Source organism: Streptopelia decaocto (assembly GCF_964273445.1).
Source record: "Streptopelia decaocto genome assembly, chromosome: 4".
In the NCBI taxonomy this organism is placed as follows: domain Eukaryota; kingdom Metazoa; phylum Chordata; class Aves; order Columbiformes; family Columbidae; genus Streptopelia; species Streptopelia decaocto.
Window position 1 is genome coordinate 12,401,972 of NC_138658.1, and position 24,298 is coordinate 12,426,269.

Consider the following 24,298-nt stretch of genomic DNA (forward strand, 5'->3'; position numbering starts at 1 on the left):
GTCTTGTTTCTTTCATGAAAGTGGTCACATGAGTTTGGTACTCACACAAGTGATGAAGTATTAACTTTGAGGCAGACACACTTTAAAATTGTAGTACTCGTGGCTTTTTACATAACCATGGAAAGTAACTCTGATTTATAACGGAGTACAGAAACTACAAGCTTCATTGTCATGAAAAAAATCGCATTAAAAACTGACAAACTGATTTTGTCCTGATACATTATTACTGAAGTATTCCAAGGCTGGACTTGGTTGACCCCAAAGGTGAAAAGTTTACTATAAATAGTCTTCTCCTGCTGAATTCACTGACACTTCCCAGAAGTTACTGAAAATGCCAGGAATAGTACATCCATTTGCATACTATGTCTTAGATAATATTACCTTTTTTTCTTTGGTGCTAGTGGGGGTGTGCAACCCCATCTATGTCAATGTAGTACTCTTTGAATATTATCAGAACTTATGGTCTGGAAAACTGGCAGCAGAAATATACTTTTACTTTCATTTTGGCAACTTGGGATTTATTTTTAAAACCCAAGTATCTTATCTACTTTTATTTTTCTGAATTTGTTATTGCAGTTGGATGCTAAACATTCCAATTAATTATCTTTAAAAATGAAGATACTTTGAATTTCATTATGATGACAAATAAAACCTGTTTCTTTTAATAAGCAATGCAGCCAATAACTTTGGGTAACATTCAAGTATTCATTCAATTGAGCCATTTGGCAGATTTTGAGAACTATTGCCATTATGTTTTCAGAGCATATGGCAAAGTGCAGCAAACCTAGAATCAAGTTTTAATATTGCACCTAAAGTGGAAAAAAGCACATTTTACAAAGAAATCTTGTAAGCATTGTGAAGTGTGACTCAGCCACAACAATCTTGAACATAAGCACCTGCATCGTACTCCACATACAAAGACATGTAAATGTAATAAAAGATGCACAGCAGTGATACATGGACATAAGTGTCTACTCCTGCACATCTAGTTAAAAAGTTTGAAGATTGGAATGATAAAACAGATTTCCATGAAGGAACAGGTCACAAATCCTTTTAAACCATATCCTAATGATCCGAAGACTGAAATGCACTACATTAAGGAAACTGGGAATGAACCACGCATGTCTAAAATGTTACACCCATTAACTTTGTTTTCTACTTCACAGCAGTCTTCATTTGAATATTACATTAGATGTTAAGATTACTGGATGGATGACATCTCCTTAGATGCGTATACATGGCATAAGATGAACTACTTGTTCAGATCCTGTAAGGTTCTGCAAGTTGGCTGCCTTTTAGACGAAGTCATTCCTAGGAACACGGTATTTTTTGTTATCTCCTTTAATGAGAGAACCTCTTCACTGTACTTTTGTGTATCAAGATGAGCTCGTTTAAATAATTCCTAATAACTCTTCCCTTTTTCAACATTACAAAAGAAAACAACTTAAGAACAGAGCCCCACCTCAATTTCTTGATATGAACTGTTGATCATGGCAATCAGCATGTTGAGCAGAACTACCACCATCGTTACATTGTATATGCCATAGAGAACATAACCAATGTTCTCTATGAACTTATGATCATATTTGAGGACAACAGATGTTACTTCAGACAAGCCAAATATTGACCAAAATAAGGTCTTGAAACTTTCTTCCACTCTGCAGGAAAAGAAAAGAAGAGGAAGACAGTATTAGTAACTACACAAATAAATATCTGAGTTGTGCTTACAGTAAGTGATAAGCAATCTCAAATAATTTGTCTATGAACCAGGTTTGTGGAGCACTGATCAAAACAACAAACTTACTTAAACGTAACTTCATACTTACGTTGTAAAGGCTGGGTTCAGTTTAGCTCCAAGGTAGTAGGAATATAGTATGAACATCCCAATCATAAATGCAAGAAATACCATAATAAAAAGGACCATAAACTTGAAGATGTCCTTAACAGTCCTCCCAAGGGAAATCTGCAAGGGCCCAAAACTCTCATTTGCAGGCAGGATATATGCAATCCGAGAAAAGCTAAGAACGACAGCAATTGCATAAAGGCCTTCAGAGATGATCTGGGGATCAGATGGGAGCCACTTATCTCTAGCTGGAAAATACGAAATACAGGGGTAAATATAAGGAATTACTCATTCATCACTATGTTCAGAAAATAAATCTTGATGGCATTTTCCATGAATGTGTCTGAATTTAGTTGTGACAAATATTTGGAGGGTCTAGTAGCTGCTACTCTATTCCTATTTCCTTTAAGTCACTAATGAAGAATGTAAATTACACTACCTTTTTCTAGAAGAAAAACTATACTTGAAGAAACATGACATTTTCTTCTACATTTTGCACTTTAATCTTAAGTATATAACAATAACTAATTCCTTATTGCTTTTCTTAGCACAACTGTATTATTAGCTGTCTTTATAAGCACTATGCTAAAGCCAGAAATTTATTTATATTTTGCATTTTATTGATGTGAAGTTAACAACGTTGATCGATGAACAACTTCATTTATTAATCACACCAAGTTTTTGCCATTGGTACAAGTTCAGGATATATCCTAGTCCCCATCGAAGTCAAAGATTTTTGCCATTTACCCCAATGGAAGTAGAATCATGGTTTCTACCCACAGTATGCACAGAAATAACTGAGTTATATATAAATCCATACATTGTTTATTATGTGAATTAATGCACCATCTTAGTAAAATCCCACTGAATTAGAATGTGTTTGATATCAAAAGACCATGTGTTCCTAAATGTGTATTTACATACATACAAATTCAGATTGATTATATATCAATTAATGTAAATAACAAACCCAAGTCTGCTATTATAATATATTGAAATTCGTAATGAATATGCTGTAATAAACCATCAGAAGCAAACACAGCCTTTGCTGGTGTTGCAAACAGAGATTCATCACATCTTTAATTACAACTTCTGCACTGCAATAACTATTTAGTACTTTTGCTCTATCTGAGCAGATCTTTACTTGGTCCAGCATCCTTCCTTCAGCAGGAATTGCTGATAGATCTTCAGGAATACGAATGACTGTATTGAACAACTGAACCAACCAGCAAAAAAAAAATCTCATCAAAATTTTATCTGTTGTGCACTAAGTCAAGAATAAAATAAAGCTTGCAAATGTTTAAAGTCAAGATGGTCAAATTTAGCTCTAGGATAAACAGTTACAACAAAATTATGGATAGCTACATTTAAACTGATTTTGTCCTTACACCTTTTGTTTGGTTTTAATACATTGGCAAACTTATTTGTCAAATCGGCATCATAACAACTACTGTTTATATAGCACAGAAACAAAAATATTGAGGCAGAAATGGTTAGAAAATGCTATGAACACAAACACATGCAAATATTCAGATTAAGGCTTTGAAATGTCAGTGCATCCTACCAGTTTTTCTAAGTTCAGGTCTGTGTTGCAGAAAAGTTTAACTCACCATAAGTAAAATATTCTATTTCTGGAGGAAGTGTGACCTCAGAGAGATCACTCTCCTCAATGTAGTTGTCCACGTACTGTTGTGCTTTTGTGGCCTGCAGGAATGCCAGAAGCCTCGCTGTGAAAGCAGCAATGAAAATGGACAGCATACCAAAATCCAAAACATTCCATAACTGCAAAATATATTCCCTGGGTCCTTCCAGCCACAGCTCTTTGCATTCTGACCACATCATACCTGCAACAAGAAATGAAAAAACACAGCAATGTTGACCAAACTATTTTCATTTAAACTCTCTGCATTTTTCCTATTTAATGAAAACAGAGTCATGGAGCCATTGTACACCTTAAGTAAGGCTCTCTTCATTTCAACAGAGTTGATCAAATGGCAAGATATTAATTTATATGTGGAGATAAAGATCAGACATCTCCAAAAGGGAAGTGTAGAGACACAACTTTGCAGTGAAAGTGTTATGGCCTAGAAACACAACAGCATGCTGTGCTTCTAAAGAAGGAATAATGCTCAATGTGGAAAACAAACTCCTCTTATTTCCCTACCATTTACATTCATAAAACGTTTCTGAATCAGAAGTATTAATTTTTACAGAGGAGCATAACTACCCAACTATACAGATGACCAAATATAAATGACATAATTAAAATACCAGTTCTCCACTTTACAGAAAAAGATGCTGTTCAGCGTAGGAAGTGGAGTTTGGCTATGTGTAATTCAGTTTTCTTACTTGAACTTCTCCTCAGAAATTAATTTACACAGAGTTAATTCAGATCACAGCCTCATCAGAACTTAGAGATGCAGCTGAATTACCTGGCGGGATAATTGAGAGTGGGCATTGCTGTCACCCCAACTAAATGCACAGGACATGCACTGGACTGGCTTGAGGCTGCTTTTCTCTTGAGTGCCCAAGAAATCTAGCACAGTGACGGAGTCCTAGAGACCACCAAAACTGCAGTCCTTGCCACCTGTCAAATAAAGAGGCTGCTTCCCATGAGTGTGCTGGGACTACCAAAAGGCAGCACACAAGAGATGTGCATCTTCCTACCCTAACATAGCTCAAGGTAAAGCCGGGCTTAATCCAGGAGACAGGGGAGTCTCAAAAGGCAGAGAGGGGCACTTTGATGTAGCAACCACAGTAACACCCTCTCTCTCTCCTGCAGCCTGTAAAAACTGAGAACGCTACATTATCATGTGGCTGACATTTTGCTACATAAAGCACCTGACTTTGCTGAAATGCCAGAAAATAGCGTTTTCTGCCATAAACAGTTTCAAACAGGCTGAGGGCTGATCAGGTTTTGTGAGGAAAAAAAAAAAAAAAAGAGTAATGAGAACTGACTCATTAGCCCTTTGATACTGGCAGGAACTGTCCTCTCCACAAATGCGACCTAAGCAGCAATGCTACACAAGCACTGAAGTGCATTAACACCGAGCAGCAGAAACTCCTGACCTTCCAGCATGTTCTGCAGCATAGGCTTCCTGATCCTATTTAAGAAAACCACTTCAGTAAAACATAATTTCTCTGTTGTTCTCTTCAGCAAACCTGTGCTCCTGTTACAAATGCCGGAATTACCAAACAGTGCAGCAAACCAACAAACAAAATGTTACCCCATGCTGCAAGAGGGCACAGCACAGAGATGCTCTGATGTTCTCACCAGTGCTAATGTACTGCTATCTGCCCTAAGGGTTTATTCTAACTGTGCAGCAGCTGGAGCTAAGGTTTGGGACCTGTGTTTCTCTCTTCTCTTTTGGAATTTCTATCTGCAGGAAAACGCTTGACAAAGAGATGAAGGGGCAATATACCTACCAAGTACCCACACCATGATCAGCATTTCTGTCCAGGTGAACTGGGTAGTCTTCACCCTAAAGATCTGCTTAGGGTAATCAGTAACAGTCACATTCGGTAGCGTCGTTATACCTTCAAATCTGTCTGAAGCATTGAACACCAGCAGGCCTAGGAAAATAATGAAGGATGCTGCATGTGCCACAAATTTCATAAATGGGCTTCGAAGAATTCTTCCAAGCTGCAAAGGCAGAACGAAAGCAGTCACTCAGCTTTCTCAAAGAAACACACTCTTTTGTCAGGTATTTCAGAAGCTTAAATGGGCACTCATTGCTCAGGACAGTCTGAAACATCATTTTTAATGGATACTCTTCCAAGTGCACTGAACTGTTAACACTTTACTGTTTCAGATAAAAGTGTCCCAACGGCAGCTCCATGGGAGTATCTGTGAGTGTACATGTTACTCCATAAACTCTAGGTGGCAATGTTTGAGGGGAAAAATTCCAAGGAATTAACAATATATAGTGCAGTGGCCAGAAGGAGCATGATCTAATGGCCACAGATACCAATTGGGGGGGTGGGAGCAAGAACCCAGAAAATAAATAAACAAATAAAACCTCCAAGTAGCTAAATGCTTTGCCTATGAACGAGAGAGTACTCTTAGCTTGTCTGTGACTAAAATCTAGCTATAGAAAAAATTACAGAATCATCTTCTCATCTCTGACTACCGTATTCCATCCACAGAACATCTATCCAGAGCTAAAAGTGCCAAATAAATAAACCGTGTCTACTAAAAATGATGACCATTCCATTACAACAGAGCAAGGTCAATATCAGAAATATTACTATTTTCAAATGAACTCAGCTGATTGCATTTACATCTGTACCTAGTTAGATGGACAAATCAGCAACAGCAGAGGCAAGTCCTCCTCCACCAGAAGAGAGGACAGTTGCCTCCAGCAAACCACACTGGAAAGAGCAATGGGCCTGTTACTGTATGAAAAAGAAGAGTCTGTGATCCCACCAGTACTAGCCTTATTCCTGCATCAGAAGTGCCGAGCTACAGCGATACCACCAGTATCCTTTATTTCGGCAGTGAGTCTCACGTTGCCAGTGCTGCTGCAGCTCCCCACCCCGTATTTAAGGATGCAGGTGTCAGCAAGGATTCAGGTGTCCCAGCAGTTTGCAGGGAATGCACATGGAGGTTTGCTTGCCCTTGCCTGTTTCCCTGTGGAAGGAGCAGTACTGCTGGAATACAGCCCCTGTCTGCGGCCCGAGCGGGACAGTGCTTGTCTGTGAGCAAGGGGTGAGCAGGAGGGTGCTCACCTGCCTCAGCTGCTGCATCCCTCCTAGGGCCAAAGGTCTCCTGTCTCCTTCAGTACTACAGAAAATGTACGGCTCTACACATAATGCCCCATCTTTAGTAACGTTAATACACAGCTTTAATGTGATACACCGTCACATACATTACCCGTATTATGCAATATTCCCAAGTCCCCTGTGAATTGCTGCATTATCAGCAGTATCATATAAGAAGAAAAAAACAAGTTCAGCAGACAGGAGGTAACTTTCTCATTTCAAGGAATGATTTGCCTGAAACTGGGGTCAGCTACTATGAACTAAGCAGATCAGCACACACTAAACAGCATTTGCTGCCTGTGCAAACAATCACAGGTTTCCTTCCTGCTCCCAGCCTTTAGAAAGCATTTTAAAATTATGGTATCAAACAACTGATCTGAATGTACAGTGCTTTTATTTGACATGGGCACTAGGAAAATTGTCAGTGTTTCTTGTACTGGGAATTAAAGCTCAATGACAAATGTCACTTTTCCATACTAGACACTAGCTAAAATATATATTAATAAGTCTCTATGATATGGAGCTGTGAGTGAGGAATATCTTTACTACAGATAATCAAAGAAAGTGACATTTCAGAGAATAGTGAGAGTAACAATTATAGTATTTTCATAAAGTTTTATCTTTAAACTAAATAAATATTTAACCCAGAGGAACCACCAGGTTCCCTTGAAATATATAGGGGATGAGCAAACTCTTATCCTTTTTGAAGTGAACTACCAAAGCAAAATATAAATGATTGAAACTCCTATTTCTTTGCTTTACGCTTGTTAGGGAAATAAAATTTAAATACCACATTCAGCACAGAAGTAAATTGACTTAATTTTTTTTTTTTTAAACTTAATGTTACAAAGAAATCTTCTTTCTTCTCATTTACCCAAGATCCATCAATACGCTTCATTTGCAGACAATTCACATGCTACAGACTGTAAGGACTTCAAAGAAACTGCTGTTATTTTCATTGTGAGATCATCAGGAAAGCTGGAAGCACCTGAATATTTTCATATAATTTAAAAAAGGTAAGGGTTTACAGTTGAACTCTTTTACGAATACACCCTACCACATGGTTGGAATACTTCACTTAATTTGATTTCTGTTCTTTGGCTCACCTGGTAAACAGACCTCTTAGGGCAGCCATAACAAATATTTTACTTAAGATTAAGTTCTGCATCAGTAAAACCAACAGATGTTCTGCTAATGGTTTATATGGGAACAGCATCAGATCTTAAGATGCCACCAGAGGAGACCTATTACAGAACCCAAGTGGTGACTCCCAAAAAAATCCATGTTACTAACACAAATACAACACGAATACAATTACATAGCAGAGATTGTGAGGTGAGTGCAATCTACATAAATTAAAAAGGGGGGAAAAAAAAGGCAAGCTCTTTTCAAATGTAAGAATTTATTTTCATACTCCATCACTGTGGTCCCCTCTTTACAGTGAAAATAAAACAAATAGTATATTTTGGCTCATGACTAGAGATGACTAAAATATCATTAATTAGTTAAAATTTGGAATCAGCAGAATTAGAGGTATAATACTGCATTTTGAATGCTAGAAATTGAAAACCAGTTCCCAGAACAGTACAATATATGCAGTTGATAAAAGTCAGTACCCTGCTACATGGTGCAATCCAGTAACCAATGGCTAGAAATGGAAGGCCCAATGCCACAACCAGCACAACCAGACACTTGATAGCTATGGTCTGCTCCCGTAATCCTGAGAGATTTTCATACCAGATTGTCAGTAGCTGTTGCTGACAGTTTGGATGGGCCACAAACTGTAAAGAAAAAGAAAGAAAACCAAGGCATATTATAATTTATAAGAAGAGTTACACGACTGCTACACACACGATCAGCAAACCTCCACTGTCCAGTATTCACTTAGACCTTAAGAAACATGCTTTTTTCTCTTTATTTTAAAAGTTAATAAATAAAGAAGAAACTGCTAAGTTGAATTAACAAGAACTTTAGGGACAGGGTTGCACACGTGGACAGCCATCAATCATGGAAGCCTTTTAAGCATCATTAGAATGGCTTCATATCCCCAAATGGATCCTGTCAGAGTTGAACCTCAGCTCCAGCTTCCAACAATTTCTCTGCAAATCAGGTTGATCCAAGGCACACGCAGAATTTCTGCAGAGACTGAAAATTCTGGTCTAACCACAATTCACCATTAGCTTCTCCCCTTCTCGCACCTTCAGGTGCGAGAGACCTCCTCAAATATCATTGCCATTTGATTTGCTTCTTTAACAAAGGTTTCAAATACATCCTTAACCATCTATACGTTTTCAGTCTAAAACATACTGAGGCAAGAAATGAATTAAGCAAAAGCGCAGCACAGAATTTTAAAACACACCAGAAGACACAGAGACAAACATTGAAAGGGTTTCTTCTCTGTTATTAGCATCAGTGGTGAGAGGTATCACCTCTACTTAGATGTACTTGAGATTTGAAAAATAACCAGAAGCCACTTCCTACAAACACATTTTTATGTTTTGTGGAAAAAAAACCCCACTCTTACCATTCAGTAATACAAGGAAATTCTTTTTGTGAACCACATGAAAAGATTTTCTTATGTTTTTTGACGATCCTCTAAGGACTCTGTAATAGAACACATTTTGCCGTACAGTTTTGTATTTTCTCTAAGTTCATATGCTTTTGATACTATCTCAGCTGAAAAGTATTAAATCCTCAAATGTGACAGTTTTCAAAAATAACTTTTTCTTTTTCACTATTCAAAAATCTTAAAGGATCCTGAATGTATGGATTGTTATCACTACACAGCTTTATGCTATTCCTTGTGTTTTAATAAGCTATTAACAGCTTAACAACACATTGATCAAACAAGATCTGAAGTGTAACATTTCAGTAATTCCTGAGCAAGTTAATTTCATTTTTAATTGATTCTTTTATGAGATATTACTTTTATCTTTGCTGATCAGTTTACATTATTATTTATCAAGTATTTGCTCATTTATTTGTATAGCAGAAGGGCTAAAAGATATCAAACGTAATAGGGGAAAACGTAAGAGGTAATGTGTACAAATATATAGTCCCTGAAGAAATGAGCTGGTATTTTCAAATCTGAGCATTTAATGTTATAAGCTAACAATCAGGCATTTAAGCAAGAATATCCTGATTGCCTATAGTCTGATCATACACAGCTACTGAATTTCAAGCTAATGAATGTTGGGCCATTTTTTGAATGTTCAACCCTACATCTAAATTTTGTTACTTACTTTCCTTGTACCCAGACACGGTCACATGAAAGACTATTTTCAAATACACTGACTCTCTTTTGACCTCACTCTGACGCCCACTCTAGTCAATGGAAAAATTTCACCTGACCTTAAGTAAGCAGAGATGACACATAATCGAGAATTTTTGTAACCAAGTCCTTGAAAATAGGGGAAAAAACAATCAAACACTCCCTCTCCCCTCCTAAAAAAGAAAAAAAAAAAAAAAAAAAGGCAAGCCAGACAAACATCAAGACAAAGAAATAGGGCATTCAAGTGAATTTATCAGGATCTAGCCATGAAAAGACAAACAAGTTGAAAACACAGGCTTATGACAAACGCTCAGCTTCTCAGACAGTTACTATGACATAAACGTGCTTTCCTGAGCCTTTTATACACGCTGCATTCATCCCTAACTTCCACAGATTCTTCCCTAAGCATCCCAAAATTGAAAGAGGGGACAGATTGAAGTATTTAGAGACTAAACTAACAGATATTAAGGATCTGGTACCCACTTAAAATAAATTTTTTTAAAAAGTCAACTTCCAACTTTCTCCTATGCAGCAAACACATGCAAATGTTATTTTCCTAGTTTCAGTAAGATTTCAGTGTGTTCACAAAGAAAGGGAATGATTCCCAAATTAATTATGGAACGATAAAACAAGCTGAGGCCAACAACTGCGTTTGTTTAGATAAGCTTTAAGTTTTATTTTACTAAAATCTGACTGAGTTTGTTGAAGGGTGAGTATGTGTTGCTCCGTTTGTTCCTTGCCCATTATATCTACATTTCTGGTTAAGTCCATTTCTAAAGTGTCATCATACTCATCATTATCACTATGACTATTTACCATGTGCTGTGCGACTGTCACATCACAAGAGCATGCAGGACATCAGTTAAGCACAAGGGTACAGATCCTAGTTATCACAGCAGTTCAAAGAAATCAGATAACATTCTTGTCAAATTGGTTGACAGTTACTAGTACATCTGAGTAAAGAATGCTGGGCAGTTTCACAAAAAGGGTTTGAAAATCATTCTGACAACTCCGATAACTCTGTGTTGGATTAAGAGTGAGATTTGATCCAAGTTGCTTATATGTAAAAATAAAATAAAATAATAATTAAAAACCAAAGCAAACAAACAAAACACATAAACCCAAACCAAGCAAAACAAAACAAAACCACCAACAAAACCAAACTGTAAGCCTTGGATATCCATTTTATTACCCTTTGTACTCTGTTGAGATCATAATGTACTAGATACAGTGTTGTTTGCCAGGTCCTTCCTGCAAAACTCCATTTATATTCCAAATCTCATTAAAAAGTACATACAGTAGTCCAATAAGGCAAACTTCATACAAAAAATTCAAATAAAATCATTGGCAATGAAAATGGGCAACCTTAAAACTCTCAGAGGGAAGAATCCGAAGCTGTTGCATAGACTTTAAAAAGTGAAGCAACCTTCATATTTTAATCTGCTTTGTTCTAAAACAAAAGTCCCAAAGTGTTTAGGTGTATGATTCATTAACCAGGTAGACCACATACTAATGCAGTTTGTACCTATGGTAGAATGGCCAACTGTAAGAAACAAAAACATTTTTAAAGTCTTTAAGAAATCAATGTCAACTTGAACTATGTTTGTCTTCTTTTTACTAGGCTGTCACCTTTGAAGCTTATGCACCATTAAAAAACTGCCAGCTTGGCCCATTTGAAAAACAATAGACTGTTTTGGGGGTGTTTGTACGTTCTGACACATGCCTGCAGTCTCTTCTTTCGCTAAGACAAATTTCATTGTCAACTCAGGACACCAAGGGACAAATCCTACAGCAGATTGACTGTGGGCAAAGACAGGAAAGTAAATAATTACTTCAAATTACTAAGACTTCTTTTTTTAAGAGCAGGCATAAAACTGTAGGGAAGAGGAAATGGGAAAAAAAACCACCCACTGCATTCCTCCTATTAACAGAGAGAATGGGAAGAACCAGGAAAGGAGCTTAAAGGGAGCTGGCCTAGGGCTGGGAACCAGCCCAGTGCCCTCTCGCATCCATCCAGAGCTGTGTGCTGGTTCATTCCTCCTGCCCTATCAACACTTCGATCTGACCCTGAGAGGAGATCTGCCTGTGCTATAATTTTCCCCAGAAAAGGAAGGAGTTAGTGAATAAGATGCCAATGGTTCTGGCAAGTTCTTCTCTGGCAGTAAGTTTAAGGGCTCTTGAGAAGGTCTCAGTAACTTATTTACTGTTGGCAACTGTACAATATGCACCACTTCCAAGTCCTCAGAGCAACTTCTGTCATCTCTCCCATCCATAAAAGCTCTGAAATTCATCCTTCTCTGGCTCTGCTGAAATCTCTGAATTTATTATTTCATTGTTGTTATTTTCAGCAACTGAAACCTCTTCTCAGGTTTGTGGTTTTCTGGGGTTTTTTTCTTGTTTATCTGTCTCCCCCAGCTTCATCTCCTTCAAGGACAGTAGTTCACATCATATTTCACATACCAATCACATCATCCTACACTTTGTTGCTTTCGCATTTCTCTTCTCTCATCCTACCTTCCATGCAGTTTCTTACTTTTCGTTACATTTGTTGATCTTATTATCACAGTTATCTAATATTTTAGGATGAAATCTAAACCCCAGTGAACAACAAAGATGCATAAGGATGGTATGTGGCCACTAAAAAAAAATAAATAAAAATCCCAATTTTAATTTAGCTGCTTTTCCTGGCATGACTGACTGTAACAGTTCGGTTGCATTCAGTTTCATGACCATGAACCAAGGCATCAGTATGTAATTACTTTTCTGTATGGCTATGAGCAATTATAATGTTATTCACTCCTAACACCCTAATGACTGAGTTTAGACACAGCAGAAACAGATCTTGGCATACTCTGATAAACAAACATACAATATACAAAGAGAATTTTGAATCTTCTTTGTTACCTATCAATTAGAGACTACAGTGTCTGAAAATTAAATCCTGTGATTTTACTCAAACTCTTATTGATTTCACTCAGAAATTCCATTCTGATTTTTATCTCAGCAAGAACTGCAGAACTTGGCCCAATGTCAGTAACTTCTGTAAAATATTGTTGGCAATCTAAAGACAGAGTTAAGACAATACAAAAAGCACTACCACAGCAGCAATTCAGCACACAAAGCAAGACTACTTGTTCTAACTCATTTTCTTGGGTTTAATTCCTTTAGACCTTCACTGTTGGGGCTGCAGTGTCAGTCTGAACCTTAGCTTCAAAATCCTGTTTACAGGATGTGCTGCTCCTTAATGCAGTGTCCAGGGTATTAAGTGCAAGCGTTTAACTACTAATAGAATTAAAAACTGCATTTCCCTACCAGTAAACTTCTGAGCACATTTATTCACTTGTCATATGCTTTTTCTCGTGTTTCCTCGCTCTGCAAAGGGCATACGGCTCATTAACCATTTCATGGAACTGCAATTCTATTTGGCTGTACAGTGAACTGACCTTAATGTAGCTGACCCAGAAGCGCAGCTAGAAATACTGAAAGATAAGACATAAGCCACGTCCTTGTCCTCTTCCTACGGTGATAGAGTTGAAAGCACCTCGTGTGGAGTTCCCTCATCTGAATCTGTTCTACAGTCAGAATGTTGCTATAATCTTCCACAATGGTAATGGAGCCAATCCGAGCATCTAAGGACCACCATGGCAGAGACATTTCGTGGCTTGATCCTTGTCATGCCCTCTGGCATGGCCATTTACATGGAACAGCACATGTATGAATACGGTAACAACTCTACACCATCTGTTTATTTCCTTCCACCAAAATCATTAGTCTTGTACACTATGAACTGTATTTGTCAGGAACTGGAGCCAAAACTTTCAAGTTTATGTACAAATAATTAATCTCTTGCAAGAGAAGAGGCTGAGTTTGGTGCACAGAAAACAACGGTAACAAAAGGAAATAAAAAACAAACCCGCTCTCTTCATTGGCTGAAACCAACACTTTCACAAATACAGCCTTCTCTTTGGATTAGGTATTATCACACAGAATGGCAGGAAGACACATCCTTACTTTCAACAGGGAGAAAACACGGCTCCACTGAAAGCTTTTTTTTTTGCTTAATCAGAACAATCTAACCAATTGTGTATAACCCTGTGTGGTGGTTTAACTGAAAATGGGCTCATTTTCTTTGTGAAGTTAGAAACCTTTCTTTTTCATAGCTAGCATGCTCACTATTTGGACTTAGTCTGAGAACAAGCAGATAACAGCCCAGCACAGAGCTCATGTTTTTAATTGCTCTGATCAAGGACATTCTGAGCACTCTGCCCACAGGTGTGAGACACTGAGATAGGGGGGCAGAGCCTGACTGACATCCAGACTGATCAATGAGAGTATTCCATCCCATTACCGTCATACTCCAGATTTAAGAGTGGGGCCTTCTGGTTTCTTGCTCTCCTCTTTCGCTATCTCTCTCTCTCTTTGAGGGTAGCTGGGAAAGTTTTGGTCAGGACATGTAGCCTGGCCTTTTACCATTTTGCAGAGGCCTCTGGGCTTTTCTGCCTTTTTCCTCTTTCTCTCTCTCTGCAATCGGCTTCAGGACCAGGTGTGGCTTGCTGGGACTGGCTGCTCAGTTGTGGACAGAGTTTGTGAAGAACTGCCTTGAGTATCTTTTATTTCTATTTTATATATATATTTACTAGTAGTGTATTAGTATTTTTATTTTTTATTAATTACAAATACATTTTTATTAAACTGTGTTTATCTCAATCCAAGTTTCTTCCTTTCCTTTTGATTCTCTCCCCTGTTGCAGGGCAGGGGGAAGCGGGTGAGCGAGCGGCTATCGTGGTTGTATTGCTAATTTGGGCTAAACCACGACACCCTGCTAACACAGCTGATTTATGTCACTAAAATCTCCTGCCAATTCTCAGCAGATTAAATGAAACTCCATCATAATCCCCTTCTGCCAGCTTCTGCCTTGTGAGAATCCTGATTACACACACTATCCCTCAGTAATGCATCTGACCACCAATTCATAACACCTGTGGAGTAAACTAGATAACACTGCATTCTTATTACACTGTCTGAAAGCGCTGGCCACGGGGAGTTACCTTTTTGACTTCATACTTAATGGCCAGCTTCACACGGCTCAGCGATGCCCTGTGTCTCTGCGCTTCGACTGGCTCAGAATTCAAATCCCCATTCAGAATGGCCTCCACTTCTTCTGAGTCTCGGCAGAGATCAAGAACACCAACCACGAAATCCTTGCACTGCATAGACAGCTTGCGGTAGTCATTCTGAAACAGAAGGGTTAGAGAAAATGGCCCATGATGAATGTGAACAGCAAGGAATAAAGAACATGTACAAGTTGCTAAAAATTAACAGTGTTTGACTTTTAAACACTATGTCAAGGTAGGAGCATATCAGACATTACAAACTTCTTGTATAGCGGAATCATTTCTTCTCTGATATGAGGCGGCCACTTGAGCAGACGATGACAGCTGTTTACCAGGGTATGGAAACACTACATAATAGCACGATGAAAATAACGCAAATGGGCTGCAAGGGGAAGCTGAATGGACAAATAAGAATTGCACAAATCAGCTGGAACTCTTAAAACACAAACCTCACCCTTGCAAATACTTCACAGACAATTAATGAAATAGTGCTTACAGGGTTACCTCCCAAGCTATGAGTATATGTCTGCTCTTTCTACACTGGGAAAATGGCTGTTTACTCTTTACTCTGATGTACAATGTATATATCTGATGTCCTCTCAGATTTCTAGGACATCTTTATCTGAGATGCAGCCTTTGCTTTCCTCACATAAAGCTACAATTGGAAGAGGAAACTTGTCAGAATCTGCCTCTTTTACCCTGTTGTATCGAGTGTTTCAGTACCCAATGGAAAACAGCACAGCCTTCTTTTTCAATTACTCCACCACTTTCCTTCATCCCTGCCCCACCACCACAAAGACCAATCAGACTCCTCTGTCTCTCTGTTTTTGTGTGGTTACTGTTCATCTTCAGACACTGCCTTTTTAACAGCACTTTTGGGCAGTATAGATTTTTCCTTTGTGGTTCCTGCATTCTCAAAAACGCTTACTTACTGCTTCTGCCCTCATCATTTTCTCATTTAATTACTATTCTTTTTCTTGAAAACCTCACTTTTTCCCCCTTTCCTATGTAACTTTTCCCTCCCTTACTGCTAGTTTTGTTACATTTTTAACCTAGCATCTATAAAATGAGATAGAGAAACTTGCAGTAATTTCAAATTAGTAGTTTCAAATTATTTTGGCAGAAGAAGCTGCACAGGAAAATTGCAGGAATCAGCTATCAATCCCATAGTTCTGATTCAGATATGAATCAAAATGAAATAACTACTGGAGACAAACAAATACTCCTAGGAACTGCGTTATTATGGAAGACTGACCTCCCAGATACAGACTTGGAAACAGTCCTAATCATAGACCTAAATAGGACCCAGTTATTTCCTTTGGTCATAGACAACAAATTAATTCAGTTGTCAGTGAACCAACAGGATATAAGGCTATTTTAGATTGTTTTTACAACAGAATTATTATGCATCTGTGAGAACTTGAACACTGACCCTTAAATTTCCCATTTCAAGCAAAAGTTGCTTACACATTTCACTACAGCTAAAGAAAGGCGGCTACCGAAATGGTGGCTACCGAAATGGTTGAGCAAAAAACATTATAATCATCAGACACAATATAATGTTAGTTCAACAGGAATAAGATTGGTCATCAATTTTTCTTTAGCACTATAAAGTAGCTGTAAATCTTCTACTTGCAGCACACGGGAGGATACACTAACTCCACCGACTTCAGCAGTAGTACTATATAGATAAAAGAGAAGCTACATTCATTCTCACCTGAATTTCCAGGCACTTGTAACTTTAAAATAAAAATGAGTCTTTGTTTTAATATTATTTCTAGCTATCTTATGCTGAAAAGTGACATCTCATTAAGGTTTAATAAAGTTTAGTTTGGATGGTTTTGTATTATTCAAATCCTTTATGACACATCACAATCCAAATTTTGTCCTTGTGTGAATGAACACAGGCTGTCCAGTTATGGGGACTTACAATGTCTTTTCTCATTCCTTTGCTAACTGTGAAGAAACAGAAGGAGAAATAGTGGACTTCTAATAGTTAGGAGATAAGAACAGTTGCTCTTGCTAAAGGTTCACTCCATTTTCTTTACCATTTAACCATTCTGTTTTTCCTTATAATAAAACAGACATGTAATAATGTTATATTACCAAGAAGTCACTTCTGAACAACTTTGAATCTAAAAGTCAGGACAATCTAATTTGGTTTCCTTGTGTTTAAGCCATAACCAAGTCTTTCACACAGGCAAGTACAAGTACAGCCCAGCATCAGGTTCATAAAACAGAAACATTCAAGTAAATTTTTGCTATAGTTACATACACAGTTCAAAAGATCAGTTAACATAGCAGAAACTAAGCAAGAAGAATACATTTTCACAGGCAGTTACAATTGCAAAATATTGCCTACAAACAGCAAAGTGGTGTAAAACCACCTTAATTTGGCAAAAGGGGGACAAACTGTGATTGCAGTAGTATCACATGAAGACTGCTATTCAATAGAGTACAGATTGTTTCATTTTGCTGTTCTCTCCTCCCCACAAGTGTCATTGCTGCTGACTGATCCTGGCAGAGGGTGCAAAGATTCTGCCCTCACAGCTCACACTGTGGTAACTGGCACCCTGACAAATACACTGTGAATAGCGCTGATGGTCCCCCAAGGACAGATTGCTTTGCATGTGCCTACTGCACAAGAGTCACCCACATTTCTGCTGAAAAATTAAAAGTGCTACACGTTTCTTGACAGGTATATAGACCTTAAGTTATCCTTATTGCCAGAACAGATTAAGGATATGATGGATTAAGTTTTATTTGTCAAATATAAGGATTAAATACATGCTATGTTCCTTAGAAATGTTGTTATGAGAACTGAGAACCAGTACGTGTGTTGTTAATATCTGACTGAGGCTTTGAATCTTATATTAGGAAAATTTGTCAGATTTTCCTCTCCAGGTTTTTACTTACGCATTAGCAAATCAAATTTCTCTTAGTCTATTTGATTGCTTTACATTACCCACATTGTAAACATGGGACCTAATTCTCAATCTTCTACCTCTAGGGTGTTGTGTGAATAGCAGAAACCAGAATCTGTAGTCTCAGTCACCCACATACACCTCTGTTTACTCTTGAGAAAACACTGAGAGCAAGTGAAGCCATCAGATCACTCATCTCCTCCCTGTCCTCAACAGGGCTACCAGAGCTCCCTGTGTGAAGCATCCAGATCCATGTTTGAAAAGCTCAGCTACACACTGTGCAAGTCGCCCATTTGTTAACGTGAAGCTGCTCTTCAGGGGAATCCCAAAGAGGGTACGGCTCCAATTGGCCTGCTTATATACCGCGGTTCTTCGCCTGTTTTTCCTCATAATACAGGGACGCTGCTTCCTTGATCAACAAAGTGCTTCTTCAATTAATTCACAGCCTAACTCAGCTGGTTTTACTAGCTGTATCATCTTAAATAATCTCTCTCTCAAAAAAAGAAAACGTTATAAAGATGTCTGTGTAACATCAAAAATATCAGCCTGTATTCTGCATTTCGCAAATACCATAGCAGACCCTGGTACATAATGGATGACTGATGATAACTGGAATTGCAGAACTGTGTCCAGGAGCAGTTTCAGAAGACCCTGGCACACACCAGTGGATGGATCTCAGCCTGTCCAACTCTCCGTACTCTGTTTTCACTCATAACATTAGAGAACTGCCCTCTGAGTTCATCTAAAACTTCTACAAATAACATATCAATCTGTGTGAAAAGAATGAAGCATATGAAGAAAACCCTTCAGTTGATTTTACCCATAAGATTTTCATTATTCCAAAGAAAATTTATTACTGAGCAACTACGTGTAGTCAAAACGTGTACGTTTTCTATCGTATGAGAGCTATATTCCTGTAAGCACCACAGTTTGTGCCTATGCACAACTGCATAACCAGTTCACACACTGCACATGCAATCATAGATGCATGGCGAGTAATACATATTAAACGGCTGTTTCGAGATCACATACATAGTCAGTTTGCATATGTAACTGCAGGAACTGTATATGCAAATAAAGCACATAATTTTACTAACGATTATGGATCTGGGCCCTGTCCTTTTAAATTTGGACCTAAACATAAATCAAGCTTGAACACTCTTTGTTAGTTCAGCTGAGATAACACTATGTAAATTTACTTGGAACAGTGACAGACTCCACTTTTAGACACACATCCACATCTTCCGTTGGTTTGAGAAGGAGCTTTTAGCAGAACTGGGAACAGGGATTTATCCCACCTAAAGCAGGACTATGATCTTCTTGATTCTTACTCTGATGGACCAAATTCCAACATGGTACCAGCTAGCACAATTTCCATTGAGAGAACTGAGCTGCTTACGCAGGACAGTATTTAGTTGAGAGCTGGTATACAGAGACTATCGCGTGGCTTTTTAGCTACTTTGTCCTGGTTTTTTGGTTTGTTTTTTGGTTTTTTTTTTCCTACAGTGACTCCAAAGAGAAGTTCCATCAGCTGTTCTGACTGCTAGAAATTCTCCTGTCACTGTGCAGTAACAGTTTAAAAGTTCTCAGGGAAGAGGGTAAATATCACAGAATCACAGAATGTCAGGGATTGGAAGGGACCTCAAAAGCTCATCCAGTCCAATTCCCCTGCCTGAGCAAGAACACTTAGATGAGGTTACACAGGAAGGTGTCCAGGTGAGTTTTGAATGTCTCCAGAGAAGGAGACTCCACAAATATCAATTAACTTTAGTAACCCAGTGGGCCAGGGTCTGCTGAAAATAGAAGAACAAGAAAACAATAATTGGGAATATTTTTATTGTATTTTCTGTTGCTACTGGGACTGGAAAACGCGATTCTCCAACTATAGTAATGAACACTTTTTTACCTTAAGACAAGATACAGTTCCAGTTCGAGCTTCCCTGGCCAGTCTGTTGGGTACAGAGCTGTAACAGCTCAGAGGTCTCTAACCACTCATAAAGACAGGTGACGGTAGAACAACACTCCATAGCTTGCTCTGACTTAGTGAGGCTTATTCTTTTCAACAAAGTAATTAACTAGCTGATTCACAGAATCACAGAATCGACTGGGTTGGAAAAGACCTCAGAGATCATCGAGTCCAACCCTTGGTCCAACTCTAGTCCGTTTATTAGATCATGGCACTAAGTGCCATGTCCAATCTCAGTTTAAAAACCTCCAGGGACGGCGAGTCCACCACCTCCCTGGGCAGGCCATTCCAATGCCTGACCACTCTCTCTGTAAAGAATTTCTTTCTAATATCCAGCCTAAATTTCCCCTGGCAGAGTTTAAGCCCATGCCCCCTTGTCCTATTGCTGACTGCCTGGGAGAAGAGACCAATCCCCACCTGGCTATAACTTCCCTTCAGGTAGTTATAGAGAGTGATGAGGTCACCTCTAAGCCTCCTCTTCTCTAGACTAAACAACCCCAGCTCCCTCAGCCTCTCCCCATAGGTCTTATGCTCAAGTCCCTTCACCAGTCTTGTTGCTCTTCTCTGGACTCGCTCCAGCACTTCAATGTCTTTCCTGAACTGAGGGGCCCAGAACTGAACACAATACTCCAGGTGTGGCCTCACCAATGCAGAGTACAGGGGAAGGATCACTGCCCTTGTCCTGCTGACCACGCTATTTTTGATACAGGACAGGATACCATTGGCCTTCTTGGCCACCTGGGCACACTGATGGCTCATGTTGAGCTTCCTGTCAATTAGTACCCCCAGGTCCCTTTCTGTCTGACTGCTCTCCAATACACTGCTCTTCAATACACTTCGAAAACACTTTCTGAGCAGGAATATTTTTTATAAAAGCCCTTATAAACATCCAAATTGGTAAAGAAGTCCAGAGTGAAGCAAAATTCTGGTTTTGCATCTTAGACACAGAACTTCATCCACAGTGCTTCTTTCTTTCTAATTATCTCTACTGAATATAAAACACCCCTAAAAACCTGACAGGAGAAAATTTCATCAGCTGCTTTAAGAGGCTGAAATTCGGTGTGATAGCAGCAGGCATGGAACAGTGAAGGGCTTTTTTTATTATTTAGTAGCAGTCTTGACTCAGAAAAACCAAACTGAAATTTCTGATTTATCTGCAATCCTGCTGTCAACCCCTGGAATGGACACCAGGATCACCAAGGAAGCAAGAGAAATACTGTAGCTCCTGCCCTGGCCACAGGGATGATATGCTGCTATTCCGGCCACTAAAATGATGTCTTGCTGCTTTGAGAACCATGCACTGATTATCTCTGCTGTTTCTCAGCTGGTTTTCAGATCTAAAGAGGAGTCACCAGCATGTTTAGAGATGCCAGCCATGCTTTGCTGGGATTAGAAAATGCAATGAAGAAAACAGAGAATAAAAAAAAAGTAAAGAAAATCAGGTGAGCACTTAGAAGAGAGACAGGAAAAAAGGAAATACAAAGAGGGAAGTGAATAGAAGAAAAGAGGGGAAGAAGACAAGTGGATGCAAAGAACAAAAAGGGGTAACAGTGTCAAGAAGCAACTACAGTAAAAGAGATGAAGAGTAAAAGGAGAAATAGGAGCTTGCAACAGGGACTTCATAAAGGTGTAAGAAGTAAGGAAGCTCGAGGAGAAAAGTAGTAGAATAAAATGGTCTTTTGGGCTCCAGTTTCCCCATCTTTTTTTACTCTTTTCAGTACTTGTTTCTGGCTATGTGTCTCATATCTTGCAAAAAAAATGAGGGTTCACTGGTTTCTTTGAATCCTTTCTCCTCACTTCTCAAGGGAAAATTAAAAAACAACAATCAGCGCAATTAATAAGGCTTTTTAATGTTCATGGGGGGCTGACCGTCATGAGTGAATGTCCTAAGCCACCTTCCCACATTTCTAATACACTTGTGCAGACTCTGATTTGCACTTGAACATCAGAATTTGTTAGTGCAAATCATAAGTGATAGCGGTGGACTGGACTCTGCATATGCAAAGGATGTAAGGTTCAAATTTAGCAAGCATTTTCTAGGAAGCTTTGCCCTCAGGTGTTTTTAAACAGGTCCATCCTGTATTCTTTCTCTGTTGGAAAAATCACATAGAAAGGTATTTTCTGTGTGACTGCTCCACATCAAGTAAATGCATTGCTGCAAGCATACACAGGAAATGCTATGGGTTTTAATGTAACATAGATAGTAAGAATAAATCATGAATGTAATCAAAAGTCCCTTCAAAAACATTTGTCCGTTTTCTGTGGGAGACAAATGATTTTTTGCATTTTTCTTTACCGTGAAACAATTCTGCTCAGTGTTGTGCTATGGAATGAATTTGATTGGAATACTTAAGCATTTCCAGTGATAACCCTAAAGGAAAGCGCACCAGAAGTCTACCAGTCATTCTCCCTCATATGGAGTGTGAATGTTGGAGTAGAAGCCTTCTCCTCTGAGACATGACACAGCACATAGTTGTTAGCAAAAGACATTTGGATGACGTACCTACAGAAAAAGCACTGAACAGACAGATATAAATTGGACTTACATCAAATGTGGCAAGCTCTCACAATGGACCTCTATAAGACACAAGCGCTGCTGGTTTTCTCCTCGATCTGCCTCTCCAGCTCTCAGGGCAGCACCTCATATTTAATTCATGCCACAAACAGCCCCATCACACCTGCCCACAGCCCCAGGGGGAAACCCAATTTTCTCATCAGCCGTGCAATTTCAGTCCTTCCTGAACTTGGTTTAATGGTGAAAAATGGTAGAAAAATTCCTTGCCTCTTCTTTTTCCCCCTCCCTCCTTCCCTTTTCTCCCACCCCTTCTGCCCAGGAAGGGCAGCCAACTGTTGATGCCAGAGGAGAACAAGCAGCTCTCCTGCCAGGCCTGGTAGAGACAGAAAGAGCACCCTGGGACGCATAAGAAACAGAAGGAAGATAGATAGATATGAGGTCAATAAGGAGAATAATTATTTCACTGGAATGTTTTGATTTTAATTAATTTCCATGCTAGCCACAAGCCAGGAACAATTTCTACTGTAGGTGCCAAAACTGAATTATCTTTTACACCTGTCAAGGGTAGCAGCCATGTAAGTGCTACCCTCAAATAGTGAAATCTGTGCAAATAGTGCCTTTCTTGGTTTCTTAGGCATTTCAAAATATCAAGAAACAGAGAATAAACAGTTGAAAAAAAATTTAAAAATAAAGAAAAAAAAATTGAAACCCAGAATATTTTTTTATTCTGCAACAATTCTAATATTTTTAAAACTGATGGGTTTCTTTTAAGTTCTGGTTTGAAATGAGAAGTCACACCAAAAAACATTGCCTTTTCTCCTCCAGAATTTCAAGCTACTTGTTTCCCGACAAGATTTGTATTTGTGGTATTAGTACCTATGATACAGGAGCTTCCCATGAGTTTTACATCTTTTTTACTGAAATTTCTCTATTCTGTTCTAATCACCTACATCCTCCCTTTACAAAATCATGATCCAGCTTGCCTTATGTAACTTTTGGTGGCAGAAATGGCATTCTTGAGTTCCTAGGGGGTTGCATGGCACTTGAATTGAGTCCCTAAACACACCAGTGTTTCTGAACACGGGTACATTAACAAAATTTGTATGCAATATCATAAAGATGGAAGCACAATCACCAAAATGTTATTCAAGAAACCCATGAATCTCCGTCTCGGGCACACAATCTGAAGACCTTGTGGCTCTCAGGTCATTGGCCCAGTTGAAAAGAAATTGATGATAAACAGGACTGAGTTATACTCAGAGATTTAACCTTCTATAATGGTCTCTAAATGAGGTACATAACTGTAATTCATTGTGTGAAGCACATAAGCCAACAGGCTCTGCGTATATTACAAAAATCTTCAGTTCTTCCATTTTATATTTACAAAGGGCTTTACCAGTTCAGTATTTTTTCAGCATAGAAAAAAGAAAAATCTATAATTTTTCCTACACTTCTGAATATATATTAATACATTAAGGAAGTACTCAATCCATTTGCTGTATTACACAACACGGTACAAGGGGGTTTCTTCAGCAAAGGAGGGAGAGTCAAGGTTTAAGCTGCCTTACACTTTATCAGTACATGGTATAACACAGGAATCCTTCTCAGCATTAAAACTTTATCTTTACTCAGCTACATCTGAAGCTACAGTTTCTCAGGAGTTTAAAACTGTTTCTTCCTCTCCTGGTAAAATTAGCTTCATTAATTTCTGTTTATTTTCCTCCAGGATGTTGTATATTTCTTCTGAGTACTCCACAGTGTTGGCAATGCTTGCTGTTGTTTGAAAGGGTTAATGCATATTTTGCCTCAGATCATTTACAAAGATATTAAACAAGTGGTACCCAACACAGACCCTGCAGAGCCCCATTAAATTTTTTGCTACCACTAGGTAAAATGCTGTTAAT

At 38.6% G+C, this 24,298-nt stretch overlaps 1 protein-coding gene across 3 annotated transcripts in view; it reads right to left on the reverse strand.

Moving 5' to 3' along the window:
* The window catches only part of TRPC3 (transient receptor potential cation channel subfamily C member 3), a 42,077-nt gene that overhangs the window by 6,110 nt on the left and 11,669 nt on the right, over positions 1-24,298 (reverse strand). For 2 of the 3 annotated variants that reach the window (XM_082050669.1, XM_082050670.1), the window contains exons 3-8: positions 14,924-15,109; positions 8,221-8,385; positions 5,270-5,486; positions 3,454-3,687; positions 1,827-2,091; positions 1,463-1,658 (exon numbers count right to left, since the gene is read on the reverse strand). In XM_082050669.1, coding sequence (XP_081906795.1) covers positions 1,463-1,658; positions 1,827-2,091; positions 3,454-3,687; positions 5,270-5,486; positions 8,221-8,385; positions 14,924-15,109 — 1,263 coding nt within the window. The remainder of the gene's footprint in view (positions 1-1,462; positions 1,659-1,826; positions 2,092-3,453; positions 3,688-5,269; positions 5,487-8,220; positions 8,386-14,923; positions 15,110-24,298) is intronic. The other variant, XM_082050671.1, reaches the window with a different exon arrangement.